A 21,742-nucleotide genomic window follows, 5' to 3' on the forward strand; every position below is an offset into this window, starting at 1 on the left:
TTATAAATAATAAAAGTAATCGAAATTTATAAATTTAAATATCATCTAACCAAATATAAAATAATTATTAATAATAAAAACAAAAGTCTTTAAATAAAATAATAAAAAACAAATAAATATATCAAAATATCATATATAATAGTAAAAGATGTATACGTGAGTATATGTTATTATTTTTTTTAATTTGATCAAATAAGACTAAACAATTCATCAAATTTGATAAGATTTTGTGGGATTTGGATTTTAAAAACATACAATTATTTTTTTATCCAACACATCATTCTCATCAACAAATCATTCTCCACCAAAAGTTTCTACATGGTTCAGACTTTTTTTCCTTTTAAATTTTTTTTTGAAGTTGAAAAATTTCGTTTAAATTTTATAAGTTTCGTATGTTATTTATTGATTAATATAATAAAAATTATAGTAATTACGAAACCCTCTTTTTACATTTAATAAATAATTTTATGTTAAAGTTTGAAGTTGTTTGATTATTTTTTAATTATTATTTTATGTGCACTATGATTAATAAATAATAATTAATTTTTGAATTTACAAACACAAATAATAAAGAAGAATTATTAATTTTTAAACTTCTTTGGGTTATTTACGTTTATATGATTTATAAGGATAGCTTAGTGAAATTTTAAAATTTCAAATTCGAGTCTTTTTTACTTCAAACAAGAAATGTATTTGTAAATATCATTTTTTAAATTTTAAACCAAACACAAAATGGGATTTCAAATATATGAATTTCCAAATCCAATTTCAAATCTCATGAAATCTTCTCAAATCCTGGTTGCCAAATACACTGTAACTATAGCCGGGTCCCGTTAAGCTCATTTTCACAAAAAAAAATAAAAATAAATTGTTTTTTAAAAAAATTGGAAGAAACAAAATTTTAAAAAAAGCCTTGCGACATATTTGAGTCGGGTGAACCTTCCTCCCTTATCTTCACTCTCAAGGTCGGTGCAGGCAAATTCGGATCACTATCCAATAGCTCCCCACGTGTCACCCTTCCTTCCTCTTTAAACCCCCACTTATTTAAACAATGAACCCCACAAGCCCAGTGCCCAAAATCAAAAGAAAGTAGTCACTGTAAATTACTCATAGAGAAAATATACACACACATACACCTACATCAAATATAGTATCTCGTTGCTTTACACACATAAGTACTGAGTTTTTTTGTTTGAGAAATTAAGAAAGAAAGAAAGAAAGAAGAAGATATGGGTGCTTTGGATCATCTTTCGAACATGTTTGATCGCACAGGCAGTCATTCCAAGTGCTACAAGAAACACTAACAGTTTCATGTCGGCTAACAAAAAACGCCAAAAATACTATGTTTTTAAATACCAACCCGACAGGTATAGGGATTTTATATCCTAAACAAGTAACCGACCCGCATAAGATCATTTACGGTCACTGCTCTGGGTAAAACCGTTGACCCGGTTAACCGAACTATTGACCATGGGTCAGGTTCAGGTGCGGCAACGCGAACTGGGGCCAGATCTAGTTCATGGCTAAGGATGATAATGTCCTCTGAATCTGACGGAGAATCTGACACTTTACTCGAATGGAGAAATATATGGAGTGATTTTTACCAATAAATGTGTAACTGGGTGTGATGATTTTCGAGTAGGAGGATAGAGACTGTATTAAAAAATCCTACATATATACGACACATATTCCCGATTAAATAAATAAATAAATATATGTGTGTGTGTGAGTGATTTTTTGGTTATGGTGTTGAGAATATGCATTTATTTAATAATATTTGTTTGATGAAATGAAGAAAATTTTTAGTATAAAATCAATTCAAACTTGAGAAAATGTAATTATAAGTGATAATATGATATTTGGCTACGGTATTGATTTCAATCATCCGACAAGTATATGGATGATGATGAACTATAATATCTGATGAAGATGAAGACGAAGATGAATATAATAAATGATGATGTGGACGAATGATGTATAATGATATCGAAACTTGACCAATAGTCATCCCTATTCAAGACACCTTCTAGTTCTTTAGTTGCAGTTTTATATGATTATTATCTAGGATACATTAAAAAAATGATTATGAACTTTTACAGATTTGCAAAGAAAAAATCAATAGTCACTTTTTTTAAGCAGTTGCGAACCATATTTTCAAATTCATCATGATTATCGTTGCATTTACATAAATTAGAAGTATTGTGCATTTAAAATTCATCAACTCCATCAAATTGATTTTAAATATATAAATTTGAAATATATAACTTCAAATTTATTCATTCGAACACATTATTATTATTATTATTATTATTATTATTATTATTATTATTATTTTTATTATTATTATTATTATTATTTTATCTAACTACTTTTGATCTTTAAAATAAATTAAATTTTCCCCATAATAATAAATAGTTCTCGCTAATTTTTGTTTACGAAAAAACATAACAAAATGAAAAGCCTAACCAACAAGACGTGTGTCATATACAGATTAGAGAATAAAAACAGAATAATGAACTGCAGCCACATAAAAAATATATATATATTCAAAAAATTTAAGGATAAAATATTTTTAATTAACGTTGAAGCAACCAAATTAAGACAGCTTTGGTATTAAGCAGTGGCGTGATGGATTTGGTAAGTTTTTTTTTATTCTTTTTGGGACCACATCATGTTATTTGATACTATGGGGTAAAATATTAAACATACATGTTTGTTCTAAAAAAATATCATAAAAGTTGTCAAACAACTTTCCTAGATTCGTTCAAACTTCTCATTAAAGTTTGTTTAATAAATGGTCAGGTAGATAATGATTTGTCCAGAGTTAATTAGATCCTAGACGGGACCTTTACTATCGTGTATAAGAGTGAGTCTCATATGAGACCGTCTCACAGATCTTAATCCGTAAGACGGGTCAACCCTACCCATATTCACAGTTTTACTTCCAAATAAGAGATCTGTCTCACAAATACGACCCGTGAGATCGTCTCACATAAATTTTTGCTTTCGTATAATATTTGATTATTTTTTTAATTTAAAAAATTCGATCGAGTGACATTTTAAATTTAATTATCAGTTAACCTTATTTCTCCTTCGTTAAGACGTGCTAGCTTTGCAGTGACACAAACACAATTGCCTCTAATCAAAGAGAACTTGTATAGAATTACGATGAGAGACTAAATGACCTCATGAATTGTCGTGCTTACATGTCATTGAGAGGTGTCCAAATTGATTAAATTTGTGTAATTATGCCAAATTGATTGACGTGATTTGCAGACTATGACGTTCCGTCCGATTGTTTATCTAATGCACATCTACTTATAGTGATGGTAGGTTCTCGTTTTAAAAAAAAAAGGCTAACCTAAATCATGTCTAATATATAATTGGTGGCGGAAATGGGACTAATTGTCTCAATTGTGATTGTTTTGAACATGATCGAATTGTATTCGATTTATATCCACAATGTCGAACTCGAACATAGTCCACACATGTATTGAATAATTTTCGATCTGATTCAAACTCGAGTCTTGGAACTTTTACTTAATAAAATTTGATAATTAAATTATAAATACATGAAGCTCGAATTGGAACCCCAAGTCAAGTAAAAAATTAGATGAAAAATATGTAGCTCCATTTGAAATTTCAATGAAATTTCAAACCGAGCTTTGATTGAAACAATTCTTTCCCTTACTGGTGGCAAACAACAAATAATTCAATAAAAATTATATGTAGAGAATATTCACGTAGTTAATAAATAAAATTGAACGAGTCTATGTATTAACGTACCTATTATATACGTAAGACTCAAATGTATTACAATGTAATATGTATTAATGTATAGTAGGTCTCTTGTTAGACGATCTCACGTATTTATATTCGTAAAACGGGTCGATCCGATCTACACCTCAAATGAAAGGAATCACTTTTGTGATTAAAAATAATAATTTTTCATGAGTTGAGTCGCATGAGAGATCTGTTTCACAAAAAAATGATATATGAGATGATCTTAAAGGAGTTATGTTGATTAGTGTATGCATCAATATATCTAATATAGACTGTCAAATCTTAAATCAGATGGACGGTGATCTTTAATAGTTTCATATTCTTATTCATGCGTATTGTTTAAAACAAAAATTCGACACAGTTAAGTTTAATATCTTTCGTTAATTATGTGTGAGAAATATTAATTAAATCTTGTTCTAAATAAGTTTAAGATTTAATCTAGCATTGTCCGCTTTTATAATCAAAAATCAATTTTCTCAACACGCTGAGAGAATCAAATGCTTCCTAAAACAAATAACCATATTAAAAGAGAATACAAGGAAGCAAAACACGATGTCAAAATGGAGCAAAAACAAATCTTCAGTCAACTCTTCGTACTCTTCGATCAGCAACAACCTTGTAAATTGTTTTATCTAAAGTTTATGATGTACAAATGTTCAATAGTATGCATATGCTTCTGCGTAAATCACCTTCCTTTGCATGAGATGCTTGGGATTTATTAACAAGGAAATCTACACAATATGGAAAGTAAGGGTTTTATATAAACAAACTCTTTTTAAACAAAGATATAATATCACAAAAATCTTACCATAATTATCACATTATTTAGAAAGACAAAACTATATTTAAATATTCAAAATCATATTAACAAGGAAAAATTAATTTTGAGCAATAAATTTCATACGGAAATTATATTTCCGTACAATAGTGTAAAAGGTACAATTTTTCCAACCTTAAACGTATAACTTTCACTCTGAAAAACTGAAAATATCCAGTATACAAGTTTCCCGACTTGATTCAGAGAATCTTGAAATCGGTCATGATATAGCTAGCGCAAGCAAAAAAAAATTGGGGTTCATATTGGTTTCCCAACCGTCGGGTTGATTTTAGTAAAATCGGGGTTCATATTCGATTCCAATATCATTTAAGATTTCGAAGGGCCGCCCCAATCCCCATCTTACATCGACTGATTCTCCGATATGTATTATCCAAGTCCAAATCTATGAAAAACGAATTGAAAGATCGAAGTTTTGGGGCATTAAATTAAAGAATGCCAAGTAATGTAACTTTTTCGTGGGGATTCTTTGATTATTGTTTTTTTGGGTGAACTTAGCTTAGATTGTCATTTGACATTATATATATATGTATATAATGTATGTATGTATGTATGTATGTATGGGAAAAATATATTTAGTCCATTAAATTTTTTATTTGGATTTTTGCCCTCTAAGTTCACGAAGTTTGGTTTTGATTCACCGACTTTGATTTTTTTACCATTCAGTCATATTTCGTCGGAGTGACGAGGTGATACAAAACACCGAAAAATATTAACTTGACACAAAAAATACTATTGCGATATCAATAATTGATGGCTTGTTCAATGTCATTTCAGGAATTTGATTAAAACAGGGAAAAAAAATTAAATATTAGCATACTAAAACCAAAATTGAAAATTTAACAGCTCGAGACCTAAAAGTAGATAAGTTAGGGGACCAAATTTTTTCCCCTGACTTGTCAAACTAGAATTTGATACATTTCTGGCGTCTTTGAAAGCTGATGGAATTGTAAACGTACAGATCGATAGGCCCAAAGCTAGCCACAAACTACACATATATTTATCTTTTGGTTCTTCAAATACAAAGTTGAAACCCCATTAATCTAAATTATTTTCTAATCTAGTGGAATTCTTAGTAAATAATAAGTTCTTGACAAACTTCTTTGATATATCAAGTTGTCCAACTAAAAGTTATTCTCTAGAAAAAGGTTACCAATGGGATAAGATTAATATGTTATCGTTAGGCATAGTTTGGTAAACGGGGTAAGGGAGAGATTGATAAATGATTATTTTTATCTCACGTTTGGTACTTTTTTAGAAAGTCCGTGATAATATCATAAATAAAATATCTCTTCTATTAGGTGTGATAATTTTAATTTAATGATAAAATACACTACAAATGATTTAATTACCTCAATTTATAAAAATCCTAAACCATATATTCTCTCATATCATATATAAAATTAGGTAAAAATAAATATGAACTCAAGCAACAAACTTTGAAATTATAAAATTTATTATGATAAAGTTAATTTTGTCATTACAATATGATATATAAATTTAATCACTCTTATTAAAATCATAACAAACATTAAATATAATATCATACATTTTATTTATCATTAACTTATCCTTATATTATATATTGCTTATCTTATATCTGTACCAAACTATGCCTAAGACTACTATTCACAAACGACGCAACTACTTACCTATATATAACTCTCATTTATAATTTTTTTTTAAAATTATATATTTTATATCTCTAAACATAATGTAACATAAACAATTCTTATATTTAAATTTCAATAATTAAATATGAAAAGTATTGAACTTTTATTTAAAATTCATATAAATTAAATGCGTACATCGGGGAGTCAGATCGCAAGTAAATTTAAGCATTGACCATGCATGTGCTTCCAACAACCAATCAAATATAACTAACAAATAAGAGCCAGATAATAATAATTAAATAATTGTCCAATAATTCCATAATTAAATATTAAAATTAATAGTTACATTACAAAAATAAAAGGAATAGTCCCATTAACACCCACATGGGCTTGTTCCCTCTGGTAGTCTAGTTGGGGGATTAAAATAATCAATTATAAAACTGCAAAAAATAGTAAACAATACGAAGAATCTGTACAAGAAATAAATACTTTTATATTAATTAATGTAGATAAAAGAAAAAAAAAAGACAGAGGCACAAGAATGACCGCTACGGTGGGCTCATTAATTTAATTATCATTTAGGACAGTGCTTTAATTCATATATTTTATGATAATAATTAGAGTAATAAATAAATAAATAACAAAGCCAAACAACACACAAAGCACTGCAGTATCTTATTTTGCAAAACAAATATTTAGACACCTCTGTCATGTCTTTACGACAATAAAAATACAGAAACGTCACCAAATTGATCAAGAACAGATTAAAAATGAAAACCGAATCTTAATTACTTAGCACATAGAAATTAAACAACTTCTTGCTTCATCAAACCTTTTCACAATTTGCACGTACGTTACATAATTTGGTTGCATTGCTGATTAATTAACACCTGTTCTTGCATTTCTCCATGGCTCTTGGTGCTGAAATTGATGCCCAAAAAAATAATTTAAAATTAATAAATATTATTTAGGTAATTATATAATTAATATTCATGGAGAATGAAATTGTATATTTTTTATGAGGTAGATATATGTACCGAGGCCAATAGCTTCTGATCCTTTCATGATACGAAGGCGCTTGCATGAATTAACAAACATCCTGCACGTAATTAATACAAAGAACAATTGAATTAACTTAAGCATTAATTATTAATAGTTAATCGAGGGTAATTAATATTAATAAAAGAAAAAAGTTTGTATTAATGAATATATACTTACTCCCATGGTACATCCCCCACGAGCATCCAATCGCCATCCTTATCTTCATAGGTGGGAACATATTCAGACCTATTCAGCAAATCCATCAATTTCCTCTCATTCATAAAATCTATCATTCCTTGGGTCCCATAATTACCTGTATAATTACATACATCGACATACGTTAATTAACTATTGAATTCCAATTATTTCATCCTAAAAATAATTAATTACTAATTAAAATAATTAATTGTCTCGGAAGAAAAAAAATTCTGACAAAATCTTACAAACTGCTAATTTAATTTATGGTTAAAATGAGGGGAACTGGCCAACTGGGTATATTTAGCTTTTCATTTTCGAGTGTTGCATGTGAATTTTCTGCTAGTATTGAAACAAAAAATCATTCTCGTTATGAAATTTTGTTGGGATTGCTAGCTGAACAACTCACCCATGGTGAAAGAGCTGAACATTTTGGCCAAGGCATCGGAGAGTTGTTGATAGCTGGTGTACGTTTTCAAGTCCACTTTGCGGAGATAGGGTGCACCATCCATCGACACCTTCACAAAGGTGGCGGTGCCGCCGGCTCCGCTCTTCTCACCCGATTCTTCATCGTTGCTCTTCTGATTCGCCATTATGTTCTTGCGGAAAGACCGGACTGGTGGCCATCCCACCACTTGTGCCCTAATAAACTCTCGATTTTTTAAAAACATAGCTATACTAGAATTGTCTATAATAGTTTTGGTATCAAACATGGATTTCGTCTGCGGTCAGTGGTGTTATCGTAGTTCAAAGATTCGTGAAAAGTTAAAGCTACTGCTTTGGATTGCATGGGTTTTGTTGGGTTGCTTAGATATTCTGAAAATTATAGTCAGTCAAGATCAATGAAACCGATAATTTTTAGTCGGAGAGACGTACAATTAATCTTCAAAAGTTAGAGACCAACAAGTTATTTTAGAGAGAAAGCATTCATATTATCCATGCAAAAATTAGTTCATTTCATAAGACAATACACAAAAAATTGTCATAGAAAAGAGTATGATACATACTCTCGTTTTCTTTATATCTATTAATAATCCAAGGAAATTAAGTAAACTTTACGTTGTGTGCACACGTCTAACTCACATGCTTGCACGTGTAATTTTCCATAAAATGTGAAGCAAAACGCATGATGATTAAAAGATTACATGCCTTAACAATAGTTCAATCGATGGAAATTTCGATTATGTGTTTTTTACAAATAAAAATAAAAAATATTTGGCACACAAAATAGGTTAAGTTTCCGCTTTCGTGTCGTATAAAAAGGTAAATAAAAACTAACTTAGCTGGTGGCTTGACCGGATCTTTGGAAGGAGCCGCAGCCTTCTCCTTTGCAGAAGTTTTCATGGCCTCCTCCAGATCTGAAGCAGCTGATTCATTAGACTGAAGTTTGAGTTTCAGATCAACAGTCTCGGAAAACCCTCTCTTCCCAGTAAACTTGATGAGATCAGCTTCACCTCCGCCGGCTCCGCCGCCGGGAAGTCCAAGACATAGTTCAGTTTCCTTGAGATTCAGGCCATGCTCACCGAGCAAAGCCGACGACAATTTCCGGCCAACTTGCATCAAAACTCACTTCTTTTTCTCCGCCGAGGGCAACTTTTTTCTTCTCTTTTCTTTTTTTCTTTCTTTCTTCCTCTTCAACTTGTTATGATTTGAGGTGAAGTGTTTGTTTTATGAGTGCTTTTGTTTGTGTCTGTGCAATAATATTAATACACGAGAGGAAGCAATGTGTATGACTTTCATGTGCAAATATACCAAGGCAATTTCCGTCTAATCGCGTGTTGACACGTGGTAATTGCATAATACATACATATACATACATATATATATATATATATATATATATATATATATTTGTGTCTGGGATCATGAGCATGTTACTAAAATAATGAATTTTTATTTTATTTTATTGAACAATGAAAATTTATTTTGGGAGAGGACAAAAATAAAGGAACAAAGCTTTGCTTTTACGGATTACTTTTTTGGATGCAAAAGTTACTTAAAAATGAATGAGTATTATTTACAAGTTCATATATTTTAATGGACACAAAAATATCTTAAAACTATTCGATTATTATCAAACAATATCTCAATTTCAGATTTTGTTCGTTGATAATTTAGAATATTTATGTTTCATGAAATTGTACGAACATATTTTTGCGAAATAATATCTTAATAATCAATCCTTGACTCTTAATTATAAAAACTAGATCAAGTGGGAGGTTTTTAAAATTAAATTAATTGACACTGAAATAAAATGGGAATGGACATGATTAAGGGAGCTGACCATGGTGTGGCCCAGGAAAAACACCATGCATTGATGTGTGGTGAGGGTCCATACTGATTATCACGACGTCTTTTCTTAGGGAAAATTTTGTACTAACCCAATATATAAATTTTCATATATATCTATAGCTAGAAGATGTGTGTTATTTTTCTGAGAACACAAACAATTTTACCCAAATTATTGTTTCAATAGGAAAATAATCAAGTTCATTGAATAATTAAGTTTTTATTTGGATCATTTATTAAAAAAGATTATTTTTTATGTTAAGAGTATTAATTTTTATTGTGAATATATGTAAGATTGACTCGTCTCATAGATAAAAATCTATGAGACCGTCTCACAAGAGACAAACAATTGTACCCAAATTATTGTTTCAATAGGAAAATAATCAAGTTCATTGAATAATTAAATTCTTATTTGAGTCATCCATGAAAAAGTATTATTTTTTATGTTAAGAATATTAATTTTTATTATTAATATAGGTAGGGATGACTCGTCTCATAGATAAAGATGTGTGAGACTGTCTCACAAGAGACCTGCTCGTAATTATGTTATAATACTATACTATATATAAACCAATTTATTATCTTTTAAAAATTAAAAATAACCGCATTATAAAAAAATAAATATAAATATTTCGACACTTTACGACAGGAAACCACATATTGGTATACAGCGTGGTTATAAATATTAATGTATAATACACACGAATACCGTAAAATATCTCCTTTCTTTATTCCGCATTCTGACTTCGAAAAATAAGTACATACCATACTTTTATTTTTCATTTTATCCATTCGACATTTTTTGAATAATCCATTCTTCAATTTTAATAATAATAGATAACTAAAATATCCAAAACCTATAAAGATAGGTGTTGATTTTTGCTTCATAAACATTAAAAATAGGCCCATCCTAAGTTTTAGGATATATCACAATTACAAAAACTCAAGATAGTCTCGTGCAAGTGTCGATTTTGTGAAACACATATCTTATTGATTCGACTCATGAAATATATTATTTTTTCATCGAAAGTATTAATTTTTACTCTAAATATAAATCAAGTTTAACACATCTCACGGATATCATCTCATATGATATATATCCACACAATTATGAGGTTTAATTATTGTATATATTTCTTTGCTTAAGTTATACATATATAATATAAATTATTTTTAATCATGGAACCAGGTGGCCTTGAAAACATGCTACACCCCAAAAATGCCCCTATTTGTTAACAGTGAAATTTGGTAGGGTGTTTGATAATTTCTGTTGACATCACGAATTAGTCTTCCACTATTTTGGCCAAATTTTAACTCGTCGTTGGACTCTCCTGTCACAAGAAAAGCCGTAACCACTGATCTTGGGTTTAATTCCTCTTACTGTCACTTTTTCGAACATATTTATCATATATAATTTGTTTAGTGTAATGTACTTGAGTAATATGATGTGCAAGTTCTCGTTGAACTCAAAAATTTATTCAGTGTACATAAAAAACCAACAAAAATGAGTATAATCGTCATAAAAAAGCAGGGAAAAAGTCGATGTGTATATATATATATATATAGCAATGATATCCTACAAACTCTTTTCCTGCACATCGGTGGACGCATGCCTACGTGGTACGCCCAATCATGCACCGCCACGTAGGCGGTGCTCGTGATACCCTGCACACTTGGTGTGCAGGGTAACAAATTCGTGTATTAGCAATGATACCCTTGCACACTCTTTTCTTGCACATATGTGGGCCCCTGCCTACGTGGTACGCCCACAACCACACAAAATTTTTTATTTTGTTTTTTTTAAAAAAAGGCTGACCAATCATGCACCGCCACGTAGGCGGTGCTCATGATACCCTGCACACCACGTGTGCAGGGTAACAAATTCGTGTATATACATATATATATATATATATATATATATATATAAAATCTTAAATATCCTAAAAATTATATATAGATATGATTCTAAGAAAGAAACATACCCATAACCCACTTAATCGTGTATTTAATATCATTTCCTTTGAGGTGTGATGATTAATTTTTATAATTATATGATTTTTCTGAATAATTAATTATATGATGTTGTAACATATGTAAAGATCGCAAATGCAATTTACCTCTCTTAATGCACAGTGTAAGCTATGCCTCCATTCTTTTTGTATTATTATACGATTAAGACATCATTTTTGTAAGAAAATCAAAAAAGAAACCAGAATTTTGAATTTTGCGTATTTGACTAAATGACGCAAGTGCCTTTCTGATATTTATGAGCCCGAATTTTTGTTCCTTAAATGAGGTTTTTCTCGAGCAACTTCCAAAATGACCCACGAGGAACCAAAGTATTAATAGTTAGAAATAAATAAAAAATTTCAACTCATTTAATTTTGTGCCCAACAAAGCTAGGAATACTTCCAAATAATTGACTAAATTTAATTTGCGAGTAAAATCGTGTAACAGCAAAACGGATTAAATTAAATTAAATAATTTTATTCAGATTTCTGGTCATTTATTCCACGCTCGCAAAATGAAAATGACTAGTTATGCATGTGTGTACAGAGGGACAAGGTTATTAGATGTCGATTTTGTAACACATTTTCCCCCTCTTTTTCCTATTTTTTTTTTAAAAACTCTCTTAATTATTTATTTATTTACTTTTATGTTATTTTTTTGTTGAGATCAGATACGATGTTCAGAACAAAAATTGAACAACACTTTATGCTTTTGTTTGAAATAACTCCTTCACACAATTACAGACTCATGAGCTTAGAAACACTAGCAATTTTGATTTTAACGATAACTGAACTTGTTATTGTGTTTCTAATATATTACTCAAGCTGCTGTATTTATATGATATCTCATAACTAGTTGATGAAAATGACCAGCTGCCAAAACGAATGATAAGAAACTAAATTTTCTATAACTCATATTTCTTGTCAGTGGGGCTAAATCGAATGCTATCTAGACAAACTGATAGTTTCAAGAACAAACTGATTGTAATTAAAACAACCATAAGTTGGACACGAGCAATTGCGGTATTTTAGCCAGCTTGATCAGATCGATTATCAGAATGAACAATTCAGTATGTGTTATGAAGTTAAAACGATAATCTACAAATCATATTCACAATTTGAAGTTTGACTCAAAGTTTAAGAAGCTGATAAGTTGCGATAGAATTGCTGGTTTTGCACATGATAAAATCAATAAGGCTCAGACCTCAAATCAGCAAGGCTCGGCCTAACTCAAACAAGCCTAGCTGATTGATCCACCTAGCTGACAGCAAGGCTCAAAATCAGTAAGGCTCGAGAAAAACGTCTAGCATGGCGAATTTGATAGTTTTAATGTAGAAATTGTCCAAAACCTTCCCGAATGGTCATATTATTATATCTAATGTATAAATCATTTTTGGAGCATATAAATACAATATTTTGAAGATCAAAAAGAAGATTTTGAAGGAGATTCAAAGCATGAGCAACTTATGTGAAGAAAATTAGCTAGAATGATAGCAAACCAAAGTATGGTAATATATATGCGAGATATATACACTGTAAATGAATAAATAATCATACACACAAATCACTCACATATATACATGAAAGTTGAACTTCAAAGAGTGTTCTAAGAGTTTCGATTAGGAAAAAAATAAGTCCTAATTCAAAATTAGTTTGTACAAGAACTTGTATAAAAATCAAAGTCTGTAGGTGATATATTTATATGTAGAAGAAAAAGTGGCGTAGGAGTTGTTCATTTCCGAACATCCATAAAAAAATTTGTGTCTATTTAGTCTATTGCATTAAATAGTTCTTGCTCTTTGGTAGGCACAATTAAAGCATTTTATATGTTTTTCAAATACCAAAATATTGCATACAAAATGTTTAGAACAAAAACGTTTTAAACATTCAACTTGCATATTTTTTAAATGTTTCACAAAATGTATAATCAGTTCTAGAGATATTCTCGATGTTCAGTTCAGGTGAACCCTGGTTAACTTCTACCCAAGCTCTACCCAGTTTCCGTGGAGCAACTTGCAATCTGGTCCTATTTTGGTCATCTCTTCACGTCTGAGTCCGAGGATGACCCAGGACTTTCCATGACATCACCACTCTCTTCTTAAATAGTTGTGCTAGAATCATAATCGTTGTCCCAATTAGTCATGATTAGACTCCGTCGGAAAGATAGTTAATTATTATTTTCAGATCGTTTCCTACAAATAAAAAAGAGCAATTTGAAGAGAATGTCGTTCTCCCTACGGACATGGAAGACTTCTCCAATCTGGACAAGGCCATTGACTCTTTTATGATGATGAGGTGACTCTTGGCGTCAGCCCCTCCACTATACTTGTTCAGCTATTGATGAAAATATTAATTTTCTACACCAATTTTTTTTTTGAATTTCACCTAGTTAGTCAGACTAACTACGTGGTCTTGATCTCTAGCCGAGGACTAAGTAGCCCAAACACTTTGTAAAGTAAGTGTTGAAAAGTAACCGATGACTCAAATCATCCGGTCTTAAAATAAGGTGTCGAAGCCTTATGTCTTTCGGGCTTAAATAAGGTGTGGAGGTCTAATGTCTCCCGGGCTTCGAATAAGGTGTCGGTGCCTCATGTCTCTCGGGATTAAATATGTATCGGGGCCTCGTCTCTCGAGCTTAGATAAATTGTCGATACCTCATGTCTCCCGTGCTTAGAATAAAGTGTTGGGGCCTCATGCCTCCTGTACTTTTAGTTTTCCTACATCTCTTGCTAGCTAAATTTTCTTAAAAACCAAATCAACATGAAAATTCTGAATTCGTTACAGTAGAGTGGGATTTCTTAGTTGAGCTGAATTAAGCGACTAACATGTTTGTACAATATTGAGTGCATAACCAAATGCCCTTCCATACCAATCCGAAAATAGCTCCCGAAATTCGAGCCCAGGTGATGAGCCATAGATAAAATCTGATTGCCGAGCTGGTCGGGCTCATATTTGAATGAAAGTCGTATATACGTCTATAGATCATATTTCTCATATACGACGTTAATGATGATGTCGGGCAGAGAGGTCCATGTAAAGATTTTTATTTGATGGGATGAGCCCGAGTGGGCTCTCTTGACTTGGTGGGACGATCTGGGTAGCATGTCCTGATGTGATGAGCTCTGCTGTCTTGGTCTGCCCTAGACTGACCTAATGGGATGATCTCGAGTGGCCTAACCCCTGAGTATCTTTGACCATGTACGATGAGCTCGGATATAACTTATTATGGTTTATTATGAAACTAAAAAATTGAACCGAGAAATAGTAATAAACAAGTCATTCTTTGTGAATAGTTAGGATTCCTTAAATTTATTCCGTCTTCTTCTAACACTTCCTAACTTATCTCAATAAATGGATCGATTGAGGACATATCACGAAAATCAAGCAATAATTCTTCATCAGATAAATTAAAAAATATAACAAATTTTGCATATCATATATATATATATATATATATATATATATATATATATATATATATATATATATATATATATCTCCAAATCTTGAGTGACAAGTATTATTATTGTTTAAAAAAAAAAGTAAGTATTATCATTGCTCCAAAGGTGAAATCGCTCATCTTAGGCGCCCCTCACTCCCGGCCCGACAGGATTGTGAGAGGAGATAAATCATGGTGACTCAGCCAACCAGCAGCAGCTAGACCTTATGCTACGCCGCGCACAAGGAGCTCCCCCTCATTGGAGGGAATTTAACTCCCACACTGCCGCTTGCGAGACTCGATCCCTGGTCATTGCTCCAAGATTTACTGCTACTGACCAACTGAGCTAAGCTCATGCGGGCAAGTAAGTATTATCATAATTAACTATACAGGTGTATATCCAAGCATATTAAGACATCTATCGGATAATGATCACTGTTCATTTTTTATCAATATCTTTTCAGACAAGTCTTGCACATAGCTTGTTCAGTATAATTTTCTGATTTACGTGATTTGTAGGATATTGTATATCCCTAAAATTGATCATTTTAATATAATATTATTATAACAAAAAACTCATGTGAAATGATCTCACTTATCAATTTTGTGTGATATATATTCTGTTTTGGATCATTTATGAAAAATTATTATTTTTAGAACAAAAATATATTTTCGATTATAAATATGAATAAAATTGATCTATCTCATAAAAAAACACGTGAGATTGTAAGACAAAAAACCTACTTTTATTATAATTGCATTATTTGTCAGTTATCACTGATCGTAGAGTTTTTTGAACCAGTGGTGATGACTTTGAGACAGGTCACATCTTCATGAGCAGAAAACATCCTCAACCCTAGCTGTGCCCTGCCACCATCACCATCCTCCCTTCGCCACTCCAGCCCAAATACTTGAACGCTAGATCTCTACTAAATCTACCAATTTAAATCCTTCCAATTTTTTTTACCAATTTATTTAATGCTCAGTAATTGCAACATTTTTAAACTTTTGAAATCAATCAATGATTTTTTTAAAAAAAAAACTTAACAAAATTTCTAAATCGTGATTAGAATAACTAATTGGATAAGTTTTTGTTTTTCTTGGGCTCCATATTAATTATTCCAATAATGTATTTAAAGGTTTGGATTTGAACTAACTCTAATGATCGGGAATTTGAAAAAAAGCTGTGTGTTTATGAATATTTACACATGATGGAGGACATTGAAATGAAAATGGGAAGAAAAAATTGAATTTTTACATAATTATGCAGATTTTGAAAGATTATTTAAAATCAAAGCATATTTCTAATTGATATTGATTAATAAAAGTCATAAAAGTGCGCACCCACCCCAATAAATAGTTGATAATTTGAGATGATTATATTTCATAAATTTATTTTATATTTATTTTGTGGAAAAAAAAGAGTAGATCTCTTGTGAGATGGTCTCACAAATATTTATCTGTGAGACGAGTACCGGTATTCACAACAAAAAATAATACTCTTAGTATAAAAAGTAATATTTTTTTATAGGATGACTCAAATAAGAGACTCGTCTCATAAAATATGACTTGTGAGACTCTCTCACACAAGTTTTTGAAAGAAAAAAAATACTCGAGGTATGTCATAACACCTTCTTCAAAATTTGGAGTCGAGGACTCAAAATCACATTAGAAAAAATCTACATACCAAAGAGAAAGTGACTCACCCCTTGAGATCACATTTGGAGTTTTGTTTCTTTCACGTTGAACTAAATTGAGTTTTAGTAGATATGACTCGGGCGGTCCAAAATGTCCCCACAAAAATAAATGTGTAATTAAAACATAGCTAGCTAGCTAGCGAGTTTGGAAATTATATTCTTATTTTGCTAGCGATCATGTGTGTATAATGTAATTTTCTAGCGATTTTGTATATAATAATCTTCAAGAACAACTATATTCATTTTACGAGAGTGGTTAACTCGGATTATATTATGAGCATTAACATCACAAACTCAAATATTATTATAAATTTTAAAATCCCCCTATCTCGAATATTTCACATGTACGATTGTGCATATTTTTTTTATTAACTAATAAATAACACGCTTATTACAAACCTTAATATATAGATAAATTAGACAAGAAAAAAAAAAGACTTTTGCGTGTGATTTAATGTATTTCAGAGATAATGAACTTATATATATTTTTTTAAAAAAGAAGAAATTTACTTGAAAATTCTATATATTATTCGCCTTTTCCAAGCCTAAAGATGCTCCGGTACATGACTCTTCGGCGGTCAACTATATAGAGTGCGATGCAATAATGGATCCGTGTCGAAAAATTACTTAAATCGGGGAGCCAAATTTACAGGGTGATTAGCATATAATCTTAGTTGAATTAGGCGTGGCCCATCGACGAAAAATTATGAGAATCTCGGGCACAATAATAATGATTCCAAATGTAGGTTGAAAATGAGACAGTGGATCCCCATGATTTGGTCGCATCATCCCACTAATTCCTTGGAATGCCTCAGCCTTATCAACTCCCTTTTACCGATCCAACACGCATTTTTGTCTACTGCTACCATTACTCATCGCTCTTCCAAAAACCATAAAAATAACCATTCACAAAATTAAAAACACGAAACTAATTTTATTTGTAAAGAAAATGGAAAAAAAAAAAAGATTGGTTTGGTTAAGGGAAGATGATATGGAGATAAATAAAAAAAAAAAAAAATTCCAGTCGGGGGACTCCAAAAAGATGAGGTGAATCGCATTCTTTCGGGTAGAATCTCCTTTACGATGTGCTTTTTGGCCACGTTTGATTTTGTAGGATCTTTCCCTTGTCAATGAACAATCCATTCTTGATTTTATGATTTAATTTTTTGGGGACTTGATGATCATGTTCAATTAATGGGGTTAAATTAGACAATAATATCAAGCTTCAAAGTCTAAAGTTAATTTCCACTGTATTATTTATTTATTAAGCCACCGTTGATTGATGGTCGTTATACTGTTAATTAGAGCTAATAACAATTATATACATACATATATATATATATATATATATATATATATATATATATATATATATATATATTTATTATTATTACAATTGGTTGGAGATTTTTGCTTTAACATGAGATCAAATTTATGTTTCTTTCATATTGAGAGAAGTTTATATAACTATAGGTCTACACTACCATCGGGTTGAGCTGTTACTATTATTTTTTGACACACATTATATTGTGGATTAGGTCTCTTGTAAGATGGTCTCACAAATTTTTTTCTATAAGACGGGTCAATCCTACCGATATTCACAATAAAAAGTAATACTCTCAGCATAAAAAGTAATATTTTTTTATGGATGACCCAAATAAGATATCTCTCTAACAAAATACGATCCGTGAGACCATATCACATAATTTTTTGTCTATATTGTGTCCATATACAGTAAATATTTTTTGTATCAAGTTGTTTTGCATCAGAGTGAGAATATAATTAAATCGACAATATTAATTTTAAGTGATTCAGAAAATTAATATTGCACAGAAAAAGGAAAAAAAAAGGTTGTTGAGGATAACATATATAGTATTTATTATTACCAATTTCTGGGCCGGAGTGTGAGAATGACCGGCGGTCCTAAACAAAAGAGGGTTTGAATTTGCACCACAAAATCCAGAAATGTATCTGTCTCGAAATTCAACCCAATAATTGTTCCAACCCATCAGAAAACAACTATTGGCATTACATTCCCTCCCAGCATCACATTCAGTCCTTTGTTAGGAATTTAATCATATCACATGCACGACCGATACATAGGTATCAATACGGGGAAGACGAAAAATATACGTATTTTCTTGACCATGCATGTGAATTTAAGGTATTTCCCCGTCGGATAATTAGGCGTAAGATTTTCGAACAGGTTAAGTTGATTGCATATGAATTTAATATACCGTTAGTTGTCTCACGTTGGTTGAATAACTAATTTTTGAGATTGAATTAGATCTAAATCTAAATTTTAACATATACAATATGATATATATTATATCTTGATTGATTGTATCTCAACTACCAACTCCTTTTCATGCATTTATAGGAAGGATTCTGATGGTTAACTGGTCCATCCCATCTGAAATTAGGCCCATATAGAAATGTAACCAAATCTGGTTCCAATATCCCATTCGAATTCTGATTCTACGGGGAATTTTTGTAAATTAGTTTTTGTTTTCTTCTCAAAAATCAAATCAGTTGGCAATTTAAAGAATCACGTAAGACAGGAATTTGTTCACTATTTACGTAACATTGAGGGAATTTTTAATGATCCATTTTCTTGTTTTAAGTATCTTTTACACAATTTTGAATCATTTAAATAATAAATCCTTCCTCTTTATTCTTATCATTATATTTTTTAAAAAAAGAAAAATTAAGGGAGTGTTGACAAAATATTGTAGATTGTGAAGTAGTGAGTAATGTTTGAAAATAAAATTAAAAAAACTGAAAATTTCTCAAGTTAGAGTGTTTGGTAAAGAAATGACCGTTTTTTAATAAAATACCAAAAATCAATCCATTCCATAGAATATCGGAGATATATATCACAAGTAATAAGGAACTCTTAAATTAAAAATTCAATAACTCTCAAGATGAAGGCAAAAATATGTGTGAGACGGTCTCACAGGTCGTATTTTGTTAGACAGATCTATTATTTGGGTCATTTATAAAAAAAATATTATATTTTTTGCTATGAGTATTATTTTTTATTGTGAATATCGGTAAGGGTTGACCGGTCTCATAGATAAATATTTGTGAAATCGTCTTATAAGAGACATACTCCAAGATGAATCACTCGATCCATAAACACGTCAAAATTATTTCCCGTGAAGGGACCATTCGCGTGACTGAAAATGGGCACTCTCATTAATCTCGACGAGAATAACTACAAATCGGATTTCGACATTGTCGTCTTCTTATTCTCGCCAGCTTATATTTACATATATAGATATTTACTTATTTTAATAAAATATAAATTTGAATGTAAAAGTACACACACAAACACACATTATAAAACGTAGGGCAAGTGTCGTCGTCTGCAGAACAGAAACAATTAATTTAACGTGTAATATTAATGCATAGAGTTGGAGGTTCGTATAGTGATGGTGTGGCGTAACGTGGAGAAATGAGCGAGTCTTAGCAAGCTAGGCAACAGAGGAGAGCTAGCTGGGCTAACTAGGAACCATCTTCTTAATTTCCTAGCTGGCTTGTACGTACAACAACTAAAATGTAAACAGACAAGTGGGAGAATATATATAATTAGCTTGCTAGTCGGGCCACCCGATTCAGGATCCATCATGTATGTATCAGGAACCATCTATAACTTACACTATGAGGCGAGAAGTTTTTGCTTTCAAGTACATACTTCTCCCCTATCAAGAAAGCTAATTTATATATGGTCTGTGCATGTTGGAGCTAGCTAGCCAGCCAGATCCCCTCTGGTGTTTTGCATCACGCGGACGCGTGTTTGTTATCTTTACTACTATAATTAATTTACGTAGAATGATCAGTTCAAATTAATGTAATCTTCTTAATTTCTCCATAAATATCTTGACATAGGAACGAAAGAGCAAAATCAATCAAATGGTGATCAATTGCATTAGCAGATACAGTGAACATTCCTCAAGATTTCATCTTGATATCTATAATATCTATGTATGTATGTATGTATGTATGTACGTAAATATGCAGCGGTAGCGTGTATTAAGAATAATAACAAAATAAGTTTAACATTCTAACATAGACAACCTCCCAGGTCTTCCAAGAGCAGATCATGAGCACGTTGCATATGTTACCTGAATTTCCCGACCATATATTCATCCACAATTTGAGTAATGAGTAATTCAAGGTATATATCATGACAGAAGTAAGTAGTAGTATGTGCAAATATTCGTTTCAAAATTTAAAAAAAAATGGCAATATGGCCACCCTGCCAAGAATCATTTAGGCCTACATGCCCAATACCCAACACCCAAGTGGAGCATCTCCATTCACATGGAATTCAACTCCATGCCAAGCATACTACCAAAACAATGTTTAAACATGTTACTCTGTATTCATGTCGCATAAATTATTAAATTTATTACTTTATTTTCTACAAGATTATGTGTCGGTACTCACAATTTATGCATTTAAGCAAATATTATACGCTTAATATTGGTTAGAGATATTAAACATTATATTCTTAAAATTTATTTGAATTGGACCTCCAAACCATGACACCTCATTTGACAAAGAGTAGGTCTCTTGTGAGACGGTCTCACGAATCTTTATTTGTGAGACAGGTCAATCCTACCGATCTTCACAATAAAAAGTAATACTCTTAGCATAAAAAGTAATATTTTTTCATGGATGACCCAAATAAAATATTCATCTCATAAAATACGACCTTTGAGACCGTCTCTCACGAATTTTTGCCTTTGACAAAATTTATTAGGCACACAAGACAAACCCTTCATTTTTTTATTTATAAAAAAATCTTTAGAGTATCACATAATTTGGAAAAAACA

At 31.1% G+C, this 21,742-nt stretch overlaps 2 protein-coding genes and 1 long non-coding RNA gene across 3 annotated transcripts in view; 1 reads left to right on the forward strand and 2 right to left on the reverse strand.

The window, feature by feature from the left end:
- LOC140815036 (putative ion channel POLLUX-like 2) overlaps positions 1-21,742 on the reverse strand; it is a 55,372-nt gene that overhangs the window by 19,625 nt on the left and 14,005 nt on the right. The window lies entirely within an intron of this gene.
- LOC140814034 (auxin-responsive protein IAA14-like) lies at positions 6,884-9,166 on the reverse strand. The gene is made up of 5 exons (XM_073172891.1): positions 8,747-9,166; positions 7,877-8,109; positions 7,450-7,585; positions 7,269-7,330; positions 6,884-7,152 (listed from the first exon to the last, which is right to left on the reverse strand). Exons 1-5 carry the CDS (start codon positions 9,025-9,027, stop codon positions 7,115-7,117), a joined length of 750 nt encoding a protein of 249 aa, XP_073028992.1. The 5' UTR covers positions 9,028-9,166; the 3' UTR covers positions 6,884-7,114.
- LOC140814036 (uncharacterized) lies at positions 8,069-8,660 on the forward strand. The gene is made up of 2 exons (XR_012114058.1): positions 8,069-8,203; positions 8,239-8,660. It is a non-coding gene; the product is annotated as an uncharacterized lncRNA (long non-coding RNA).

The sequence above is a fragment of the Primulina eburnea genome, chromosome 15 (genome assembly GCF_022965805.1).
Source record: "Primulina eburnea isolate SZY01 chromosome 15, ASM2296580v1, whole genome shotgun sequence".
NCBI lineage: Eukaryota > Viridiplantae > Streptophyta > Magnoliopsida > Lamiales > Gesneriaceae > Primulina > Primulina eburnea.